Raw genomic sequence first — 24,538 nt, forward strand, 5'->3', positions numbered from 1 at the left:
GTTCCAACTCTATTTATGGACTCCAATCATTCTTTGCAGCATGCGCTTCAGGACATTGATGATCGCCTCAACTTGCTTGTTAGCTTGCGGATAATATGAAGTAGAGCTGTCGTGGGATAGTCCTAATTTGGCGGCCAACTCAACCATCATGTGATTGCGAAAATGCGATGCATGATTTGTGACTATACCTTGTGGGACATCGAATCTGGAGACTCCATGATTAAAGAAGAAAAGAGCAGTTGTTTCGATGTTGTTGTTTAATGTAGTCATCGCCTTGGCCCATTTCATAAAATAGTCAACTGCGACTATGATATACACATGCCCCCCGGCCGAGGTGGGGTTACATTGCATGAAATCTATGCCCCATTTGGCAAATGGACCAACAACAACTACTGGCTATAGAGGTGCGGGTGGTATTCTAGTTTTGCAGTCGAAGATTTGACAAGCATGGCAACTTCTGACTACGGTTATGCAATCTTTGAACATTGTTGGCCAGAAGTATCCTGCTCGTAGAATCTTTTGTGTCATAGCATAACTAGATTGATGCCCCCCACATGTGCCTCAATGACAATCATTCAAGACTTTTTCGGCTTCCTCATGGGTGAGGCACCTTCGCAGAACTGTATCGACACCATGACAGTAAAGTGTATCACCAACTATCATGTAGTCTTTTGCTTAGTATCGAGTATGTTGTTGTTCTAAGCGAGAGGTGTTAGACCTATATGTTTGGGTTTGGAGATAAATGATTATATCTCCATACCACGGATCGCTTGAAGATATCAGAAACAAATATTCATCCACGATTGTTGCTTTGTATGTTGAATCATTGGACGACGATGGGAAATCACATAGTAACTCCACGAAAACCAGAGCTTTCTTTGATTTGGATTTTATGAATTCCATATCAAACTCTTGCAAAATTTCTATCCACTTCGAATATTTGCCCCCAAGCAATTGTCGCGATAATATGTAAGTCATGGGGTTGCAATTTGACAAAATGGTAGTTTTTCGAAAGAGAACATAGTGTCGAAATCTCTGTATTGCTTGAATAGCTGCGAGAGCCAGCTTTTCAACATAGGAGTACTTGATTTCTGTATCATTTAAGTTTCGACTTAAATAATAAACAGGATGTTCCATTCCATTATCTTCTTGAACTAACATCATTGTGATGGTCGTATCTGCTGCAGCCAGATACTAGTTAAAGTCTCTTTGATCATTAGGAGCATACATTTATGATGTTTTTATTAGGGATTCCTTTAGATCATCAAAGGAAGCTTGTGCAACCTGATCCCAGTTGAAGGGTACTTCTTTTTCCAACAGACGCGTATAACCTTTAGCAAGTTCGGCATAATTTGGAATGTACCTCCTCAGAAAGTTTGTTTTCCCTTGGAGTTTCTGAATCTAAAGCAAATTTGAAGGCAGAGGAAAATCGATGATTGCCTGAACCTTGCACGGGTATAGGCGAATTCCGTCTGTTGAAACTACAAAGAAAAGTAAACGACCAGAACTGACAGAAAACACACACTTATGCGGATTGAGTCTTATTTTGTAGTGTCGACAACGTAAAAATATTGCTCTCAAATGTTGCAGATGATCGGTCCACTTTCGTGAATGAGCTGGAAGATCGTCGAGGTATGGTTGAACGATGTTCTTGATGTCATGGAAGGCATAATTCATTGCCCTCTAAAAAGTTTCCCCTATGTTCTTTAAACTGAAAGGTAGCTTACTGTACGCGAATGTGCCCCACGGACAAATAAATGCAATCTTTGACTGGTCCTGTGGGCAGATATTTATTTGATTATACTTGGAAAATTCATCCATAAGAGAAAATATTTTGAATTCGGTGCATTCATCAATTATCTGGTCGATGAAGGGTGTAGGGTAGTTGTCCTTTGGACAAGCTTGATTTACATCCCTATAATCGATGCACACACTAATTGTTCCTTGCTTTTTCATTACAGGAACAATTTTCGATACCCAATCAGTTAGAGGAACCGGGTAAATGAGACCAGCATGGAGAAGTTTTTCAACTTCTACCTTGATGGCAGCGGCTTTCTTTGGGTGCACCTGCCGAAGTCGTTGTCTTACTGGATTGACATCTGGATACATCTTAATTTCGTGTTCAACTATGCTCAAGTCAATGCTTGGCATTTCTTCATATGACCATGCAAAGACATCTCTGAACTCGCCAAAGAGAGCATAATATACCTCCAGTTCTGAAAAAGAACAAGATTTGTTGACATGAATATTCTCTACTACATCTGGTTTGGTTGAGATATTTATGGCGATAGTTTCTTCAATAGTGGATAGATTTCACTCGAAATCCACCATATTTACAGTATTTGATAGAAAATCAAAAAATGATGGATGATTAAGGTCGTTGGAGTAATCTTCGTTGTAATCCAGAAGATGGGAACGATGGTGGTAATCTTACCATGGTGTCTCCTCTACGATCATTGACTAAAAAATTCCTTCGTCTGTAGAATGTACATGTGACCAAGGATCTGAAGAGGTACCATACTCCTTAGACCTATCTACCCAAATGCTTGATGAGAGTTCATTTGGGTTTGCCTCCCATACCGAGAACATTGATTGCTATAATATTTCTATTGGGCTTGGAGGTAATACCTGGTAATGATCCATGTTATCATCGTGTTCAGTCATCTTCTGAATGGAAGATACCATATTGCAGGTTCCCACTGTGGCCAACTCGGCTAGATTGATTGGAGGTGGTAGGGCAAAAGTACCCATCAATGTGGGGTCTTTTAGTAGGCCTACTCTGATATTTTGAAGCAATTGAGAGCTTTCGTGGATCATTGGGATGCTTCCCGTAACTTGTGAACTGTTGGGGAGAAAGGTTTGTTGGTCGACGATTGTAATTCCTCCTTGGAAGGGAAATGCAATCTTTCTGAAGTATGTTGATACGACAGTAGCCATAGCATAAATCCAGGGCCTTCCCAGTAGGATTTTGTAATCGAGGTTTCCATCGATAACTTCAACATCAATTTCTACTGTCTTTCCCCCCAGTTCGACTTGCAAGTTACTAAAAATCCCGTATGGAGTGTATGTTTGTCCATCAAATGCTTTTAACGTCGTTAACGATCGTGACAAGGGTGGTGAGCCTAAAGTTTTCCAGCAACTCATTGACATAATACATGTAGATGCCCCCTCATCAATAATTGTTCGATGAACAGTTTTGTTGAGGGCTTTCACTTGATTACTGATGAAGAAGCAAGGGCTGAGCTGGTAACTGAGGGTCATATCCTTTATGATTAAAGGCCACAAGATTGGAATCCGCTGGGTTAATCCCACCTATTACTGATAATAGAGCCTACTTCTGGGAGGGGAAACTTTGTAGTACCTCAAGTGTCGACATAGCGGACGCCGATTTGGCCAGGTCCTCTACTATATTATAATTATGTGCTGCTCTGGCACGAGGATTAAATGTCGATTTGTGTACTAATCCCTTTGGTGGATTTATCGTTCACTCAGGAATGATGGGTGGCACAAATTTGGTTGAAGTTGTTGTTAAACTACTAGGTTGATCAGTAGCCTTGTTGTTTGACAGCTGTGGGTTCTCATAATCTTTATTCCTTTTCGATATCAAAGCATCATTTTGCTATTTTGAAACGGAAAACATAAGCACTTAGAATGGGGAAGCATTGTCGCTAGAACCAGATTGTTTCCTGGGTTCAGAAATGGGCCAGTTAATACTGCTGAAGTTCTTGAATTCTTAAAGATTTTCTTAACTTCAGCTTTATATTGACAATCTCTCATCCAATGATCCTCATCGCATATGAGGCATGGTTTAATAGGTTTCTTTTTCCCATAAGGGTTTGCAGAAGATTTTTCAGGAGACGAATCGCCTCGTTTCTTCCTTTTGCTCTTCCCTTTCTTCTTGCCCCCTGGTTTCTTCGGTTCTTTGCCTTTTTCAGTCGAGATAGCATCAACCTCTGAGGCTAGAAGTTATTCATTTGCGTTTTGACTAGAAACCTTACGGGCTTTCTTAGATGTAGCCTTTGTCTATTTCGTGCTTGTCGTACCTATCACGCCATTGCTGGCATGAGAGTCTTTGTTTGATTTAGGAGGAGGAGGAACGGAAAATTTTGGTCTGGGAGCATCAGGGATTTTGTCATAGAGCATGCCAGACTAAGTATAGATTAAGTCTAGATATTGTGCACAAGCAATGACTTGCTCTTCGGTGACGGCTCCTCTCTTTACCACTTCTTTTGTAATAGAAGGTAACAATTACTTAATAAACCATTCATCTAGCAGCTTATCAGGAACATATTTTTTACTATTCTACGACGACGTCACCATTCATGAATATGATTAGATATGTGAGTGGTCGTCATCTGCTTGAAATTGGTAAGAATCTCTGTTCTTGTTTCATACCATATTGGTAACTGAAAATGGGTTAAAAAGGTGGTGCCAAGGGCGTCAAAGTTATCAAACGAAGCTCTAGGCAATTCGATGTACCATTTTGCTGCCGGACTAGCTAACGTTCATTGAAGAAGGCGAAGCCTAATCGAATCATCATTTAGAGTGTTGGAGGAACACCATAGATGAAAGGTCATCACATGATTTGACAGATCTTCACTCAGATTTCCATTAAATTTAGGAATATCTGACGAAAGTTTATGAGGAATCACTGGCCACGAAGGGGCATAAGCAATTGGATCATTTTTTAGCCGATTTAGATCTGGTAACTCTAAAGTTTCTACGAGGGGCAACTGTTGATTCAGGTTTGGCAAAGCATACACAGGATAAGATGGGATTGCCTGAGTAGTGGGTCTTTGCATACCAGCATAATGCATTTGATGTTGATAACTTTGATAAGGTTGCTGGGCATAACCAATTTGGGATGATTGATGATAACCGTTTTAAATATAAGGTTTCCCATGACCCGCAAAGCTTTGCTGCTCAGGTCCTCAGTAAGCTTGTTGGAATTGTGGTTGTTGATATTGGATGAGCCATTGCTGTGAGACCATTTGTTGTTGACCAATACTGGATGTTTAACCAAGATGAGAGGTTATAGTACTTGTTTGAGCTTGAGTCGCTCCAGTTAAGGATCCACTAATCGGCAATTGTGGTTGTGTCATGGAGGCAAGCAGCTGTTGTATTATGACCTGAGAATGAGGTTAGCATACAACAGGAAATGTTTGTATTTGTGACACCATCACAATAGCCGGTGTAGTGGGGATATTCGACATAGGTAAACTTGGTTGCATTGAGTATACAACTTTTGGTTGTTGAGGCAGTATTGGCACCCAACCACTAGATGTGATTCCAACTTGACCCGAATTTTGTTGTGAACTCTCATACGATTGTTCTCCTGGAGGGAACAATGAAAAGGCATACTGCCCCCCATACGGCAGCAATCCAGTTCTTAAAGGAAAGATTGGCCTTTGGAGACCGGACTGCCCAGATTGATATTGTTGCAAAGGATCAATTTGATGAGACTCAACATAAGAAATTCCAAATATTATTCTGGATGAACAAAAGGGAACAGACCATACTATCGAAGAAACCCTTAGGTGGGTTCCCTCTGGTGGTTGAGAGCTAGTTGGGACAGATGGTATGCGAGTGAACATCGTTGGAGTGGTGGTAGGAGGTTTTGTTACCACTGTATCGGATGACATAGTCCTAGATGTCGATGGTTTCCAAAACATATCGAGTCTATCCAAAAGACTTCCTAGTGATTCAACAAGAACTTGTGATGAAGGGGTATTAACTTCTGAAGTAGAAGGATATAGGTGGATCCCAATCCCAAAATGCGATGGAGTACTGGATGGAAGATCTGTAGGAATTTACAGGGTAAGTTCCTCAGAGATAACACCAAAGGACACCGCTCACAAACAAATCACAGATCAATACACCAGTACTTTTGACGTGGTTAAAACCCTCAAAGAGGGAAACAGTCCACGGCCTGAGCTAATGCGGCCACTTCAGGCAATTTATTAATAAAAGAATGAAAATTCATAAGCTTCTCTCATGAACGGTTAACCTACAAATGACCCTCCATGCTCTTTAATTAGAGATCATGGACCAATCGGGTGTTAAGCCATAGATCAAGTGTCGGTAATACCGAGGAGAGAATGAACCGTCGGATCACTACATATCGTGACCGTCAGATTGTAAGTTACAAAATCTACATAGTAAAGAAACACACTTTACCTAACTCTATACTAGACCAAGTTATACTTAACTATTTCCTATGTGTCGGAATATCCTAACATCCCCCCTTAAGAACAACTTGGGATAGGATTGAAGGATTTACAAATATGACACAATAGGAGAAGGAAGGAGGCACTAGAGCCTATCCCCCCTTAGTGACAACTTCCTCAACTCCAACCATAAATCGAAGTTTAGTGAACTTTGCCTATGTGAGAGCCTTTGTAAAGATGTCTGCAACTTGATCATCTGTTGAACAATATTGCACTTCAAGAACATGGTCGTGGATGAGCTTTTTGATGAAGTGCATGTGCAGTTCAATGTGTTTCCTGCGCTGATGTTGGAGTGGATCTTTGCATAGTTGAATGGAACTTTGATTATCACACCAAAGTGTAGTCAGATGTTGCTGCTGAAAGCCAAAATCTGACAGGATCTGACGAAGCCACAAGGCTTCCTTACTAGCTTCTTCGACACCACGATATTTTGCTTCTGCTGAAGAAAGAGAAATGGCACCTTGTTTCTTGCAAGCCCATGTAATAGGTCCTGAACCAAGAGTGAACACATAACCTGCAGTAGACTTCCGATCATCAGGGTCACTAGCCCAATCAGAATCAGTGAAACCAACCAATAGAGGAGATGCTTTGGCATTGTAATGAATCCCAAACTGAACTGTACCTCGAAAATAATGAAGTATTATTTTAGTTGCTTTCTAATGACTTTCACGTGGGGTTTACATAAACCGAGAAACAAGGCCAACAACAAAGGAAAGGTAAGGACGAGTATGGGTTAGATACAAATTTTTTCCTACAAGTTGATGGTATAAGGTAGCATCAACTTCAGGAGAAGTACAAGTGATTGAAAGTTTGACTCCAGACTGAAAGGGAGAAGGGGCTGGCTTACAGTCTTCCATGTGAAAATGGCATAGAATATCACAAGCATACTTGGACTGGGAAATGGAAATACCTTCCTTGGATTGCAAGACTTGAAGACCAAGAAAATAATGTAAGTGTCCTAAGTCTGTCATTTCAAACTTCATTTTAAGGCTAGACTTCACATGGTTTATGAGGTTGGGATCACTACCAGTTAGGATAAGATCATCAACATAAAGAACAAGAATGATAAGAGACTTGCCCACTTTCTTGGTGTAGATAGTATTGTCAGAATGACACCTAGAAAAGCCATTTTCTAAAAGAAAGTTATCCATTTTGGCATACCAAACTCGAGGAGCTTGCTTGATACCATAAAGGGATTTCTTAAGCTGACATACAAGGCTGGAGTCTATTTGTATAAAGCCAATAGGTTGTTCCATATAGATTTCTTCATGTAAGTCCCCATGCAAGAAGGCATATTTAACATCCATCTGATGGACTTCCCATTTGAAAGAGGCAGCAAGGGAAAGAAAAAGGCAAATAAAGTTCATTTTGGCAACAGGGGAGAAGGTTTTAGTGTAGTCAATGCCTTCAACTTGTCAAAAACCCTTAGCAACAATACAAGCTTTATGTTTATCAATTTTCCCATCTGGTCCATAGTTGGTTCTATAAACCCATTTGCATCTAACAAGTTTTCGTCCCTTCGGTAGATGAACAAGATCCCATGTATCATTTGCCAATAATGAATGATATTCTTCATTCATAGATACTTCCCAATCTAGATGGCCTGAAGCTTCTGCAAAGGTGTCAGGATCATAATTCACTGAAGCTTGAGCCAGTAAAGAAGAGGCTCTCTCAAACTGAGAACGTGTATGTCGCTAATCTGTAGGATCACCGGCAAGATCACCTGCTGCATCCCGAGTAACACGGACCCATTTTGGAAGCGAAGGAGCTGAAGGAGGATCCTGAGAAGGTGTGGAATGATTTTCATCCTCTCTTTCATCATCTGAAGAAGAAATATTTTCAAAAGTAGAAGAGATAGGAAGAGGTGGCACATCCGCCGAACTAGGCTCGTAGGTCAATATATTTTCAGCGAACTTTACATCTCTTCTAATGATAACATTCTTGGACTTAAGTGGAATAAGTCTATATCCTTTGACATCTTCAGAATATCCAAAAAAAATACATTTTTCACTCTTAGGTTCTAAAGCTTTATGTTTCTCATCTGGAATATGGGCCCATGCTTCACTTCCAAAATACGAAAGTGACTTACATCTGGTTTAATTGAGCTCCATGCTTCTTTTGGAGTGATATTCTTTAAAACCTTAGTAGGAGTGCGATTTATTATGTAATTTGCAACGTTAATTGCTTTTGCCCAATAATTAAGACTAAGTCCTTTAAATTGAAGCATACAATTAGCCATTTCCTTTAAGGTGCGATTCTTCCTTTCAGCTACACCATTTTGTTGTGGAGTATATGGAACAATATGTTGCATTTGAATTCCATGCTCAGTGAAAAGTTGATGAAGTTGTTTTTAACATATTCTCCGCCATTATCAGATCTTAGCTTAAGAATTTGATGTCCAGATTATTTTTCAACAAAGGCCTTAAAGGCCAAGAACATGTTAAATACTTCACTCTTGAGTTTTAAGAAGTATACCCAAGTGCATTTGGAGAAATCATCAATGAAAGTTAAGCAATACTTGTAGCCAAAGAAGGAAACAACTGGAAGTGGACCACATAAATCACTATGCACAAGCTGTAAAGGGGCTGAGGCATGCCAAGAGGCAAGTTTTTCAAAACTGTCCTGATGATGTTTTCCGAGTACACATCCGAAACAAACACCATCTCTGCAAGATACCATTGGAAGACCTGTCACCATATTTTCTTTACATAGATTCTGAAGAGAGCGATTGTTTAAGTGACCAAATCGCTCATGCCAAAGTTTGATCACTTCATCATTATGAGCAACAAATACTGAGGGAAGATTTGATGACCCAAAGTTGTGAAACTTATACAACCTTGTAGAATGATCAGCAATGGCAGTAGCTAAAATCTGTCTAGGATCTCTTAGGTCCTTAATTACAACATCGTGAGGTGAAAATTCAACGATTTTAACTTCACCTGAATGGGTTATCTAATATACAGATAGAAGGTTGCAAGATAAGGTTGGAACACATAATACATCATTAAACTGACCATTGTCTATATGAACAGTTCCAGTCCCTACAACACTAAGAGATCTATCATCACCAACATATATATTTTTGGTGTTATAATCATTTAAAGAAGAAAAAATGGCTTTGTTTTTGGCCATGTGATAAGAAGCTCCATAATCAATGAGCCACTCATGAGAATGAGAAGAAGAAGATACATTTAGTGCATAGCCAGACCGAGATGCTTGACAACCACATGCAGAAAGTGCCATTCCTAAAGATGAAGTTGAAGTTGAAGTTGAAGAGTGCTCCAAATGGATGTTATGCTTCTTCATTGTTGCTTCCAAGGATTCCATCTTCTTAAAGCATTTGGATTCTAAGTGGCCATCTCGATTACAAAAGTTGCAATGTCTATCAGTCTTCTTCCCTTTGTTTTTATTTGTCTTATCATTTTGTTGAAATGATTTTTCATTTTGAGGTTGAAATTGCTTAGGACCATTATTTTTAGGATAAAACTTCTTAGGATTCTTTGGATTTGGTTGCTACTGGGCGGCTAACGCTTTCTTAGAAGAGTTTCCAAGATTAAGAAGACCAAGGTGTAAGAGTTTTTCTTGTTCTCTTATTAAAGAATCACAAAAAGAATCAAAGGAAGGGGACTTGTAGTCTTGTCCTTGAGAAATGAAGGCTTCTCTTGTAGAATGGAAGGTGGAAAAAAACACAGAGTAGGCTGGTCCCAACTTAGTAAGAATGGAATATATAAGGTTACTATCTTCTTTCTTAACCTTAACACCTTCCAAGAGAAGTCTAAGGGTCTTGAACTTGGACAAAAAATATTCAATGCAAGAAAAATTATTGGGGTCCAATGTAAGCAACTCATTTTCAAGTTGATGGGCTCTAAGTTCATTTTTAATTCCAAAGACTTTAGTAATTTGTTTCATTGCTTCATCAGGAGCATCAAGTTCTGCAATATGGTATCTAAGATTTGGAGAAATAGACATCCCTATTGACCCACGTGCTTGATCTTACATATTTTCCCATTTAGCTACCTTATATTCATCTTTTGGTTTGGTTTCTTGGCCTGTGGCTATTCTGTAGAGACCTTTACTTCTAAGTAAATCCACAATGTAGGACCACCATTGGAAGTAGTTGGTGCTGTCAAGAATAACTTGGCATGGAATTTCCATTTTAACAAAAACTGAAGCTATAGATGCTGAAAATAAGTGTTCCAATGGAAAGATCTCGAAAAATTAGGCCATTTAAAAAAAAAAACGGTTCTGAAAACGGCTTCTGGATGAAGAAGTTATGGTTTTTTTAAAAAAATTGATGAATATGCCAACAAAGTGCGGGAATGTGTGGAAATGAAAAAAAACGCCCCCTTTCCAAAAAAAAGGAGACTTGAACTCAAGACCTCTACTCTCATAAATTAGCTTTGAACCAAGTGAGCTATACAAAGAGAGAGAGAGAGAGAGAGAGAGAGAGAGAGAGGGAGGGGGGGGGGTTGAAGCTTTGGGTTGTGTGCTTGTTTTGAGAAAGCTCTTTTTCCCTACAAAACAAAAAACACAAAATCCAACACGGACATACAAAAAAAAAAATTGAACCTTACAGCTCGAAGTTAGCTTTAGCTGGAAACTAAATATTTTCCTCAATGTTTCAGATTTTTCGAGATCACACTAAGGCGCAGCGGAAAAGAGCATACGCATGAGTAAAGCCCTTCCTTTCTGTTTATGATTTTCCCAGATCGCACAGAGTCGCGGGGAAAAGAGCATATGCAGAAATGGAAGGTATAGATCCGGTAATAAAAAAGGCTAAATAAACCGAAACCGAAATAAACAGAGAGAAAATAACTGTAAACTGCAAATAAACATTGTATACCTCCAGATCTTAAAAATGACACAGCTAGGGCTACCGGAAACCTTTTCGCTTGAAACGAAAGGGGTTCCTCACTGGAACAGATGCTCCCAACACAACAGAGCAGTCTTCTCGACCCTAAAGCAGTCAGAAACAGTAGATCTAGGAAACGGTAGTCAGATGCAGTTCTACCGGCTTCAGATTTGGATCACCAACGGATGCTTCCCTCAAATAGCTCTCATACCATGTAGGAATTTACAAGGTAAGTTCCTTAGACAGAACACCAAAGGACACCACTCACAAACAGTTCACAGATCAATACACCAGTACTTTTGATGTGGTTAAAACCCTCAAAGAGGGAAACAATCCACGGCCTGAGCCAACGTGGCCACTTCAGGAAATTTATTAATAAAAGAATGAAAATTTACATAAGCTTCTCTCATGAACGGTTAACCTACAAATGACCCTCCATGCTCTTTAAATAGAGATCATGGACCAATCGGGTGTTAAGCCACAAATCAAGTGTCGGTAATACCGAGGAGAGAATGAACCGTCGGATCACTACAAATCGTGACCATTGGATTGTAAGTTACAAAATGTACATAGTAAAGAAACACACTTTACCTAACTCTATACTAGACCAAGTTATACTTAACTATTTCCTATGTGTCAGAATATCCTAACAAGATCCTCCGTAATCTCTTCTATAGCAATCAATCCGAGTGGAAGAGGTAGACCATCAGGTCTGTAAAATATTTCTAGTGCCGAAGAAGGTATAGATTCGGAAGCAACAGATGTTGGAGGGGTAACACCTTCCGAATCAACTCTAGATGGAGGTGGTTCAGGAATAGAAGTGTTTACTATTACACTAGGATCAGTTCTAATGTGCTATTGTAACTACGGAACTTCTTATATAGAGGCATGGATACCAGAAATGGTTGGAGTAACTAGAGTCTCAGAGGATGTTGAAACACAAGTTTCAAACAAACCAAGAGATTTTGACCCAGTCAAACGAGTTCACTTGGCCCGGAATGGTTTCGTTTCCAGAGTCAAAGATCATTGACTCGTCAGTCTCCGAAAACGAAGGGTTTTGATTGACTTTCTTCCATTATTGCAGATTATTTGATCAACTCAAAATAGGAGGGGAAAATGTTATTCCGAATTAAATGAATTTTAGACGCTTTGAAAGAACTTGCTTTTTCAATTTTCAAGAGTCGAGAAAAAGCTAAAGATGACTCTAGTCGCCTTCGATTTTTAATGAGCTTGAAGTGACAAGTGCTCAGATGGACCTTTTCCTTTAAGGAGTCTGAAAAGGAACGAAAGAGACTACTTTGGAAATATAGACAGAGGGATTACCAAACCAATCACAAAACTGCAGAATACTTTTTACGGTACGGCAGTCAATCTTCCCAAATGTTGTGTTCGGTGCATTGCGATCGATAGGGCGGTAGACACAACTTCCTAAGGATAAATGATATAGCCTATTGTGGTCTCCCAATATATACTCGACGGTACGTGGGAGCAAAAGTCCGTACTGGCACTTGTTGTCTCAAAGAGGAGGAATCACCCAACCTACAATGAAAGCGACGGTTACCAGGCTTTACGACGCCGGAATACGTCTCTAGCCTAGACTTCTAGATGTTGTGCGTTAGGTTCCAAAGCATTTTTATGTTCATTCAATTTATTTTAAAATCAATTTTTCTTAAGAAGTTTTCCTTTAAGGTTCACCGCGTGATGTAGATATTCAACTCTTAAATATGCAATCTAAGATGACAAACAATCGTTTACTCTTCTTTTTGCAATGAAAATCCTAGCTACTAAGGAAAGAGAAGCGAAATCCTTTCAACATAGAGCAGAGAGCACACACTAGATGCATTGTCCTAAATCAAAATCAACAAGCAGTCTAAATGAAAATGCACATGCATGTATTTGTTTTCCGCTTTCTTGAAGTGTGAATGAAAAAAAGAATGCTCAATACAAATCTGAATTATGTCTTCTTTCAAAGCGACAGTACTAATGATTTTCTTTTCAAAAAACGAAAGGAAGATAAGACGACACTTTGCGATTTTGAATTGAAAACTGCTTTCGACACTTGAAATACTATAAATTCATATCAAATACAAGAGTAACAATGTAATCAACTATCAAAAAGAGAAGGATTCCTTTCTTTGACTGAAAATGACACTTGTGACACTTCCAAATCAAAAGACGAAAGTTCGATTAAGCTACTATTTTGTAAATAAGAACTGTAAATGGCGAAAAATACATAAAAACATTCATACGTCTTTGTACACTGGAGGCTGAATAATGTAAAGGAAGGGGGTTTCAACAGTGGTATACTAATCATAGACAGCAAAACTCCTTAATAAAACTGAAGACAATGAAGGAAAACCAAAATCTGGAGGCAGAAATAGTCTTACCTGATCATCGCGCCTGTAACACAAGGAAACAGGGATGCATCCCACCTACTACACATGGGAGGTGTGATGCATCCAGATTTCCTAAAGGAGACAGTGAAATGGTCTAGGGACAAGACTTTAACTTGGTTTTTGGACACAGTTTGCAGGTTAGTTTAGGGATTTAGGCTGAGCTAATGATAGTCAGTAAATGAAAAACATAGGGGCTGATATAATGAGGTTACTTGAGCCACCACCAGGGCATTTAGGATGTTTGCAAATCAATTGTTTAGTTTATAAACAAAAGTCGGAGATGGACTGAAGAAGCATTGATCTACTTTACAGTTGCATAGCAAAAGCAGTTCGAAGGCTAGCTGGCTTGACATCAGGTTCTGCCTGTAGTTTATAAAACAAACAAATAGAGACAAGCAATCAAACTATTTGCTCCCCAGCAGAGTCACCATTTTGTTATCAGGAAAACTAGTGTCTATTTAGAGCTGTTAGTCCCACTAAGACAGGTAGCTATCTTAGAAACAAACAAACTAAAGTCACTTGTGTTTTCCTTTACAGAGATAGATGAGAAAGAAGCAGAGAGTATCAACCTCAGTTTCGCTTGGCTCCTTGCTTGTTTCCTTCCCCCTTGACAGAATCTTGTTGCTCCTTCCTTACTTGTCCCGCTTCAAAGAGTACCTGTAGAGTCAAAGAAGCATAATACCATCAAAGCATAGAGATCTATCACCGTAAACAATATAGGATCAGATATATATTGACCATACAAATGCATATATCAACACAATATTCAGAGATATACAAGAATATGGAGGAAAACTCAAATAGCTTTATTGATAGAAGTAGTAGAATAGAGGATTACAACCACTTGGTCTGACCTAGTGCCATCCTCCCAGCATGAAAGCCCTCTTCACCTCATACAAAGCAATATCACCCAACAATGTCTTCAAAGAGAAACCAACAACACTTCCTTGCAAATTACAAAATTCCAGCCTTTGGATCTCTGGGATGAGGGATCCATATACAGATGTTTGCAGGGGGGTGAGTCAACTTCTGGGATTTTGATTAGTGTCATCTCTATGATAGTTCTTGGTTCCACTTGGAGATTTCATGATCTCTTACTCATCCTTAGGCGAATTCAGAGAGGCAAGTGTCAAATGAGCAGCTTCTAGAAGATTCTCAGGGTCCCCACCTAACAAACTGCTTGTGCCATTTGTCTGCTCTCGCCCGTCGCACCCTACAGAAGGGATTTCTAGTATGCATCGCACTTTTTGCATATGGCAGGTGAGATGCATCGCACCCTTAGCACTGGGCAGTCTATATGGTCCTACTTTGACCAATTTTGAGTAGTTTTTCATCGAGAACTTATGGGATATGATGTAATCAGCTGACCTTGCTCCTTTAGGGTATGAATCAACCCTTTTAGGGACTTAGAAGCCCTTGGTTTATGGACATATATGATTGGGGTTGCAGTGCCCAAATATTTCTAGAACAATGCTTGAGTGAACTAAATGATAACTAAAGTGTCTCTTAATTCTTATTCTAGGTCCTTTCACTTTATTTTTGGTCTATGGATGCCCCATCCTAACCTTCAAAGAAAAATGTATTTCATTTTAAATTTTGCCTACTAATGTTAAGAAATTTTCCCATGTATATAACAGATGGTAAATAATAAAACTTTATACATTTTGGATGAATCGTATATTTGCTTACTTTCTAATTTATCTAGAATAATAATTAAGATTTGAGAAATGACTTAACTGACATTCTATAAGCTTTCTTAATTTCTAGTTTATCTAAAATAATAGTTAAGATTTGAGAAATGACTTAACTTGACATTGTATAAGCTTTCTTAATTTGTTATATTTTTTATAAATTGAAAATTTATATATTTATAACTTGATATTTGAATGGTAAACTTTAGTATATTTAGTTAATTTATATAATATGTTAATAAATAACTAAATATTTTTACAATGGGAAAACACCATATATATTCCTATTTTGGTCATTGTTCTTCATACTAATTTATTTACTCATATACATGAAGAAAATAAAAATATTTAAATTAATTTTAAAGGTGTTTATGTAATCATTCCCCACTTATTTTTCTCTTTTATTATCATGTCAGAGTATTCCAGACATTCCCTTGGGAGTGATAACTATAGAGTATAGCCATAATACTTCTTCCACAATTATTATTGTCCGTTGTGTACTTAAAATTCAAGAAGAGCATACCACATCATCACATGATGCAAAATCAACTTTTAGTATTGGTAATATAAATGATAAATATATAAAAAAATAAATAATAATCCTATATGGCCCATCAATATGATAGGCATAAGATCCATTATATGATAATAGACTTAGAAAAATTATTGAATTCAAATTGGGAAATATTGTTGTCAAAGTCTACCGTTGAAACACTAAATATAATATTACCATGTGTAAGTATCAAAGGTCCTAATAAAACGTTTTTTTATATAAATTCTATTCAAATTATAAGTACATTTTTCTCCTTGAGCAAAACAAAAAAAATAACATATAATTTCAAAGATATAATTTATTATTTATTTATTGATTGATTGATTAGAGGAATAAAAAAAAGGGTTGTTATTAGTGTTGCATGATTTGGGTCAGTTTTGACTATTACTACTATAAACCCTAGGTGAACTGTGTTATCCTCCAACACATAGTCACAAGTAAGAAACTAAGGATTTGAACATGGCACTTTTGTACTCACACTTACTTTACAATTTCATAGTTTTCCTAAATAGCTTAAAAAGATTTGGAGAGGTTTGAGCATAAGATTTAATCTATAGTTATTATAACAAGTTTTTATAATAATTTCAAAACCAAATAAACACAATATACTATAAATAGTTTTATATGTCAATCATTTCTATCAAAAACCATTATTCATGATAGAAACCTAGATCAACATAGTTAAGTTATGATTTTAATATTCAAAATCCAAATGATAATTTAAAATACAAAAAATGCCTCTTAAGCTTCAATAAAAATTAGTTATATAACTATATCTATATTAATTTAAAATTTTCGTAAACCCAAAAAAAATAAATCTTAAAAATGCAAACCCTTTGTCAAGTTTTACACTCTTAAAAATATTTGGACTTTAAAAACTTGTATCCTCTTAATACTTTACAAATTCAAAGCTAAGATATATTTCAAAGCTAAGATATATTTAGGTAGATACATACCACAATATAAGATCGCATAAACTAATCTTAGTTTTTTCATGGTTTATAAATTATCTTAGTTTTTTCATGGTTTATAAATTATGCATAGAGTTGTTCCCTGTTTATATTTTTCGACAAGTTTTACACTCTTAAAAATATTTGCACTTTAAAAACTTGTATCCTCTTAATACTTTACAAATTCAAAGCTAAGATATATTTAGGTAGATACATACCACAATATAAGATCGCATAAACTAATCTTAGTTTTTTCATGGTTTATAAATTATGCATAGAGTTGTTCCCTGTTTATATTTTTCGATGGCCTTGATTTTACAAATGCTCTTTAAAGTAAAGAAATAATGTAATGTTATTTTGTGTAAATAATTATTATTTAATATTTAGTTTTTATTTTCTATTAAATTAAATAGTCAGACATCTTTTTCTCTACTTTCTTATTTTTAAACCAATTTCATTTTAATATTAACTTTTTTATTTATTCAGAATTGTTCTTTTCACCTACAACTTTCTTTTTAAGTGATAATATATCAGAACTCCATCTGGGTTGGTAGTGATCTATCCACATCCATATACCATATTCTCAAGATATATAATGAAAATGTAAAATTGTGCAAATGGATTTAGAATATTAGTAAAATATCTTGAACCTATTGAATTAATTTTACTAATGTGGCTCCACGGAGTAGAGAATAACAACACAACAAATGGGATTTTTGAATGTGAAAAATATTATTTTTGAGTCCCATCTAAGTGTTCTAATATATAATAACATATTTCATTGTGAAAACCAAACTCTTAATTGTAGGACTCTTAGTGTCACATTATCTATCTAGGTTATGTTCAAATACTAAAGCCTTAGATTTAGGCAAATACGTTATACTTGATTGATATCATCAAGTATATAGGAGTTCACAACCAAGTTTGTGGGAACATTTTTCCTACTAAATTCTAAAAGATGAAGACACACTTGAAAACAATTCGACAAATTAGAGACTGTTAAAGAAAATAACATTTTCCAATGTACAAATTGGGAATTTATGAAGAAAATAACATTTTCCAATGGATTTGCAATTGCAAGGTACAAGAGAGGAAGATAACAAACCTACTCATTCATTCATTCATGTTCTCAAAAAATAATATCTAAGCGTCTGTTGAATTAAGTCCACATTAATATTTTTGCACTTATATATACTAAATCCATAGATTGCATGTCATATACATAATATTTTTTCAATTCATTCCATTTTCTAAACCCATTTTAATACAAGAATAATAAATATGTTTTCAATGAACTCATGTCAATCTAAAAAAAGTTAATTTGTACCCCTTCTCTAAGGAAGATTAATATATGTTCATACTATTTGTAAAATATAATAATCTCTATCCATGTAGGATTAAGTAATTTTCTCACTTGGAAACAATTTCCTTTTGTCATCTTGGACAAATAGACCTCATTCAAATGGTGTTTAATGACATTGGAGCAAGGGAGGAAGAAACAATGTTTGAAATTGAATATGTATGTGAGACTGTAATTGGGTTATTATTTGAGTGTGAATGGTTTGCAGCAATACCAATGTTTGATTTTGAAGGGCCTCGTGCAACACTAGCATCAATGTTTGGGTGTAAAGGAATGACATCTATAAAGGGGGGTGGACTAGGTTTTATAATATTTTCGTATTTGCTAGTGAGGAACATGATAACTTCGGACATGGAAGGACGTAGTGCTGCAGATGCTTGTGTGCAAAGAAGAGCTATATGAACAACTTGTAATACCTCCTCATGGTAGTTTTCTTGTATGTTGGGATCAATTATGTTAGAAATAGTGCTTGATAGATAACAATTCCAAACCTGCACCAAACATATATTATAGATTTAGATATCATTGCAAATTTATTTTAAGAATAAATGAATATTATGAATATGATTAGTCCATTACCATTGTTAAGAGAGATGGCATGTCATTTGTGTGCATAGGGGGTTTATTCCGTATGCCACTAATAATCTCAAGGACTAGCACCCCAAAAGAATAAACATCAACCTTTTCTGTCAAATGACCATGAACGAGATATTCTGGTGCCATGTAACCTCTGTCAAAACAAAAAAGAAAGTATTAGCCACATTTTTTTATCAAGAGTGATTTTTTTCTTTTAGTGATAATCATTAAATTTATTCTCACCTTGTTCCAACGATTCTTGTGCTAAGATGAGTTTGATCATCTGAGAAGTATCTAACCAACCCAAAATCTGCAATTTTAGGCTTGAAATGGTCGTCTAATAGAATATTACTAGATTTTATATCTCGGTGTATGATGTGTATATCTGATTCTTGGTGGAGATAAGATAGCCCACTCGCAATTCCTAATATAATGTCAAACCTCCTTTTCCAATCTAGTATGTTTCCCATGTTTTCAACTGTTGCAAAGCACAATTATATCTCAAATAATTAAAATATAAACAAAATAATTAATAATTCCTAACATTTAGATATTTATTGTAAGGAAAAACAACTTATAGAGAAGAAATATTACCAAATATAAAGTGATCAAGGCTTTTGTTAGGAAGGTATTCGTAGACCAAGAGTTTTTTGGGGCCATCCACGCTACAACCAAGAAGTTTGACTAGGTTTTTATGTTGAACACAACTTATCAAATTCACTTCATTAAAGAACTGACTCACACTATCTTCTTCATTGGCAAATAATCTCTTCACAGCAATTTGTCTACCATCTACCGTAACTCCCTGCCAACACGTCCAATATTTTTTTTGAATGAAGTTGTAAAATTATCAATGTCTTTAAAAAATAAATGGTATAAAATAGATATGGAAATTACCTTATAGACTGAACCAAATCCGCCTTCACCAATTTTGTTTGTGGGGTTGAAATTATTCGTCATAGTTCGTAATGTTTCAAAATTGTAATACAGTTTTGATTTGGATATTGCAGTTGAAATTTGACCTTGTGGTTTGTAGCATCCTGCAAAAGATATTATAATATGTTAATGTATCTATAAATATATTATAACCATGTTGTCAACTACTACATGATTTTACTTTAAGTACATTATGCAATTCTCTTTTTCATGTGTGATTATCTAAGATAAATAATAATAATAATTATTAAAAATGAATGCAACGAAAATATTCAATACTTTATTGTGTAATACCAATTAAGGTTTTAACATCCATGGAAATTATGGAGATTATAAATTTTTAATATTAGTAGGATTATAACATCTAACTTTTATTATTAATGCTAACATTATTTAAATAGTTACAAATTGGTGGGTATTGAGTGGTAGGTGATGGAAACCCTATAGATGGTTCTTTTTCTTTCAAAACATATCACATGCTCCATGTTCAAAGCCTTGATGGATATGGGAGATGTAATACCCTAGTTTTGATCCTTGGTTTAGTAATGAATTTTTGTAATAAACAACTAAGGGAAAGCAATGTGATATGTAAATATTGTACATTGAAAATTAATAATAAAAGTACATCACCCATTAAAGACAAGGAAGAAAAAAACATGAGGGACTATGAATCCAGTCAAGAGAAAAGAAAAGAGGGAGCTTAAATTGGCCACAACCAAATTATAGTTTTTCATTTCTATACTAAATTATTTGATTATGTTAGCCAATGTCATACCAACCATCTTTGATGAGTTGCAAGTGATTTTTGTGAGCTTACTAGGGGTTGTGTGGTGAGTTTTCAGTATGCATACATATTCAAATACTTTTAGTTATGCACATGGATTGTCCCATAACTCTAAGGGAAGCATTCAGAAAATCCAAGTTGTTATAACTATAGCAGATTGCTAGTTATTCTTGTTATGCAGATTATGTGAGAAAATGTAGTGATGTGGAAGGAAAACCAATGCCAATGAGGAAATTAACCATACTTAAGAATATATTTAGTCATATCAATGATATTATTAGTCCAGTCTATGTTCAAGTCGAAAAGGAAGTGGGAAAACCAAGGGGAGCATGTGGTGGAGAAGGATGTAACTTTATTTGGCTTGTGTAGGATAAAGAGGAAAAAAATATGGTGAGTTAGGACTTCATTAGAGTGATAAAAGTGAATATTCTATGAATTGGGTAGAGTAAGAGGATTAGACTAGCCATAAGATAAATTTATCTATGTGGATTTATAGCCCAATCTTAGGGGTTACATTTTTTTAATATATTAACTACAAGAAAGCCTCAAGTTGGGTACAACAACCAATGTCTATAATAAATTAGTGTTTACTTCATAAATATAAGTGTTACAATGAAATGATTATTATGTTCAATTTAATTTTGTGATATTATTAATTGAGTATTAAGCATAATATAAATTGGAATGATGTTTTTTCATATTTAAATACACATATATAATCACACATGAATTAATTGTGTAAACATGGGTTACATTCCCTATGTTGCATGCATAAGTAATTTCAAAGAAGTAATTAGTATATCATATCTTATAAGGTAGATACCAAGTTTGTTAGATGACTATGAAAATTACAAAAGGAATTAGAGAAATATTTTAATATAGATCAAAGCAATTTGATTAATGCAACTACCCCATTAACACACAAGAGTGGTTTGGTATGTTACAAAGTGATATCAAAGCCATGGTTATAGAACTAGGGCTATATTAGCCAGTAAGTAGAGCTTGTAGAGAAATAAATTTACTTGTCATAGACTAAGTGTTTGATAAAATTTCACTATGTAAATTTGGAAAAAAAGTTATGAATTCAATTATTATGGAATGATCACTGAAATCCTCAAAATGGTTGTGTATTAGAGCACCTAGAAGCCTAAGTTTTATAATTCATGGTCATAGATTTGGCTTATATAAAATTTGGAAAAGAAATATTTTTTATAACCCTATTTTCCACTCCATTGTAGTGAGAGAAATCTAATATCAAGTTACCTTAGTTGTTTGCTAAAATGCATCCCTTTTCATCTTTTCTTTTACTTATGTGAGATTTATCCCATGATAAAAGGGTAGAATTAAATCATTGAGTTATTTCTCATAATTAATTTGCCAAAATATTATAATTATGAGATAATGATTATTTCATAATTGAGATAACTGAGAAAAAATCTCATAATTATGGAAAAGGTTTCTAGAGTTTGTCATTCCCAAACATATCAACTTGATTCACTTATGTATGACTTGGCTAGGGGCCCATTATTGTAGAAGTTTCAAAACATTTCAAACCCCTAGGTGTCTAGATACATTCTCCTGCGGGACACAATGAGCCTATATAATCTCACTAAGAAGAAAGGGGGTTAGACTAAGTATCCAAACTATAGTGTGAAATATCTACTGGGAGAGGTGGCCATGCTACAAGATTAAGGAGAGGATATCCTTTGCAGGAAGGTATATTGATGTACTTTCACTTATATGGTTACTAACAAATATATGTTACTTCCCCTTATATCAATTTTACAGTAATTGATATGTGTGATGTCTAGATGTTTTAAGTTGACGATATTTTGTGGAAGATCACTTGTCATCTTTGTTTGGTTGTGTTTGAGTGCAAGATTTCAATTAGGAGTGGATGAAAGTGATTGCTTGATTGGAGTGCAATGATTTTGCATCAGACCTAAAACCCTTCACCAACCTACAAGGAGGCGAGGTACTTTCTTATACTTTGTAGCATTAAAAATTGCATCGAAACTGAATTCATGGCCAACTAGCTTGGGGACTATTATTAGATTATCTTAGCCATTCTCCTTTGTTGTCCGCTGATCTCAATTGGGCATGAGATCATGCAAAAATAACTCCTTGCATGTAGAATTTACAACAGCAAAATTGGTGCTTTAATTGAGAGTTTTTTTCTTTTTCCCTCTTTGTTTTTAAGTATCCTCTTCTTCTTTATGATTTTTGGTTTTCTATTGTTCGCGTTGATTTCTCTGTATTTTTTTAGATTCATTTTGATCTCCAATGGTTTTAATTGCTTTAGATGTGAGTTGATCTTAGATCTAGAGTTTTGTTTTTGTTTTTTATATGAGAGAATAACATATCATTAGTCTAAAATCAAAGTGTGAAATTTTCTATACAAAATTTGATTAAATTGATAATACAACTCGATTCCTCTTGGAATTTCATCCCAAAAAAAAAACACTAAAAACATACATGTATAAGTATTTTATGGCCGATTGAAGTTAGATGGTCTATTTTTTCCCCAATCACTCACACAAATCTAGAAACAAACGAATTTAACTTTTTGATCACTAGCTTTCCCTTTTATCAGAGCAACCATACTTGTTTTGCATGGTTGATCTACACAACTACTCTATTAGCCCTGAAAAATCAAGTCTTCCCCTCTGGAAAGTTTTTCTCTATTCTGGATCTAAGTTGGTCTTTTGTTTGCTCGCTAGTTCTGGCATAGATTTGTTTTCTAGTGTCCCATTTCATTGATTTGGAATGGTTTTATTTCATAGAAGTTTTTGGCTTATTTTAAGCTTGTATCCTCTTATTCCTTTTCTGATCTATTGGACATATGTTGGGTCTATGGTTTTCTGTTGTTATTCATCTATTGTTTCTATGTGGTTTGATCCATATTTGATCAATTTAGTTGGGGTCTTCCATCACTCTTATCTTTCAAGGTGTTCTCGGTGATTTTTTGGGTGTTTTTAGTTGAAGCTTGGTTTTTTCCTCTAGATCTCATTTTTAGATATGATTGGTTGTTTTTAGTGACTATTTAGACCTATTATGTATCTCACTTTCAGATCTTTGTGCCCTTTTTGCACTTGTGTCACTTATTTTTGAGTGATCCTTGTTTTTTCTTGATTATTTTTGTCACAATTGGTGGTGTTGTGATTGGTAGTGTATTCATCTAGAAAAGGTATTTTGAGCGTGTTTCCATTGCTTCTTATCACCCTCATGTGATATTTTTTAGGCCTTCCTACCTCTAGGGTCTGGTTTTCACCTTTGTAGAACATTGGCCTTTGTTGAGACATTGTGCTACATCCCTAGCTTGTTGAAATTTCCCTCCTTTTGAACTTTTGCCTTTCTTTTCGATTGCTTGAGTGTATTTTCTTTTTTGTTTTATTTTCCTAGTTGTGACGCTTTTAAAGTGTTTGGTGTTCTAGCTTGGGTACTTTTCTTTGGTCTATTTTCCATTGTTTTCTCACTTTTGATTGGCTTTTGGGTCAATAAATTATAAATTTGCATTATTTTCATTCAAGAACTTAGTGAGATGTGCATCATCATAGGCATTCGTGTGTTGTGAAAAAATATTACCATCATGTAGTTAGAATTCATTGAAGTGAAAAGAAAAATTTATATATATATGCATTAGTGTTACTAACAAGAGTCATTCACACCATCTAAGTTTCACGCTGCATCCCAACTATGTAAGTAACAACCACTTAACATTAATATGATAAGAAAAGAAAGTAGATTTTTCTTTTACTTTTACTGGTAGTACACTAACACTAGCTTAGGTTAGGGTCTTGCAGATAGGAGTGTGAGTTAACTGCTCCAACACTACAAAACAATTTTAGCATCTTGTAGTAGGGATATAAGTCCACTTCCAGTAGTTCCTTCTAGGAAGCCCTTCTAACAAGAGGGTTAAGTACGAGGTCACACTTGGGTTGGGTGAGGTGACATGACCCATATTTGTTAGTTTTGGGTGACGCGATATAGCGGAATTTTGACACATACAAACAATATTATTAGAATTTTTTTGTAGCACTTTGGGACCACTTGGTAGTAAAATCTCAAGGGGGTTTTTGTCTTATCTCTTTGGGTTAAGTGTCCTACCCTTGCATGTTGATTTGGACTACGAGTGTCTTCCATGGACGTGTTATTGGTGGTGGTGACCATAGTGGCCTAAGTTTTAGGGATCATACACAGGTCGAGGGTCGAG

The 24,538-nt window shown here is 35.7% G+C and overlaps 1 protein-coding gene across 1 annotated transcript in view; it reads right to left on the reverse strand.

Moving 5' to 3' along the window:
* Window positions 1–18,114: 18,114 nt before the first annotated feature.
* The window catches only part of LOC149206405 (cysteine-rich receptor-like protein kinase 2), a 35,517-nt gene continuing 29,093 nt past the window's right edge, over window positions 18,115–24,538 (reverse strand). Inside the window, exons 3-7 of the mRNA XM_089397687.1 lie at window positions 19,503–19,645; window positions 19,200–19,410; window positions 18,849–19,083; window positions 18,609–18,759; window positions 18,115–18,520 (exon numbers count right to left, since the gene is read on the reverse strand). Coding sequence (XP_089253813.1) covers window positions 18,128–18,520; window positions 18,609–18,759; window positions 18,849–19,083; window positions 19,200–19,410; window positions 19,503–19,645 — 1,133 coding nt within the window. The 3' untranslated portion in view covers window positions 18,115–18,127. The remainder of the gene's footprint in view (window positions 18,521–18,608; window positions 18,760–18,848; window positions 19,084–19,199; window positions 19,411–19,502; window positions 19,646–24,538) is intronic.

Source organism: Pinus tabuliformis, chromosome 1_2 (genome assembly GCF_031772625.1).
Source record: "Pinus tabuliformis cultivar Carrire ecotype Pingquan chromosome 1_2, CPIR1, whole genome shotgun sequence".
Classification (NCBI taxonomy): domain Eukaryota; kingdom Viridiplantae; phylum Streptophyta; class Pinopsida; order Pinales; family Pinaceae; genus Pinus; species Pinus tabuliformis.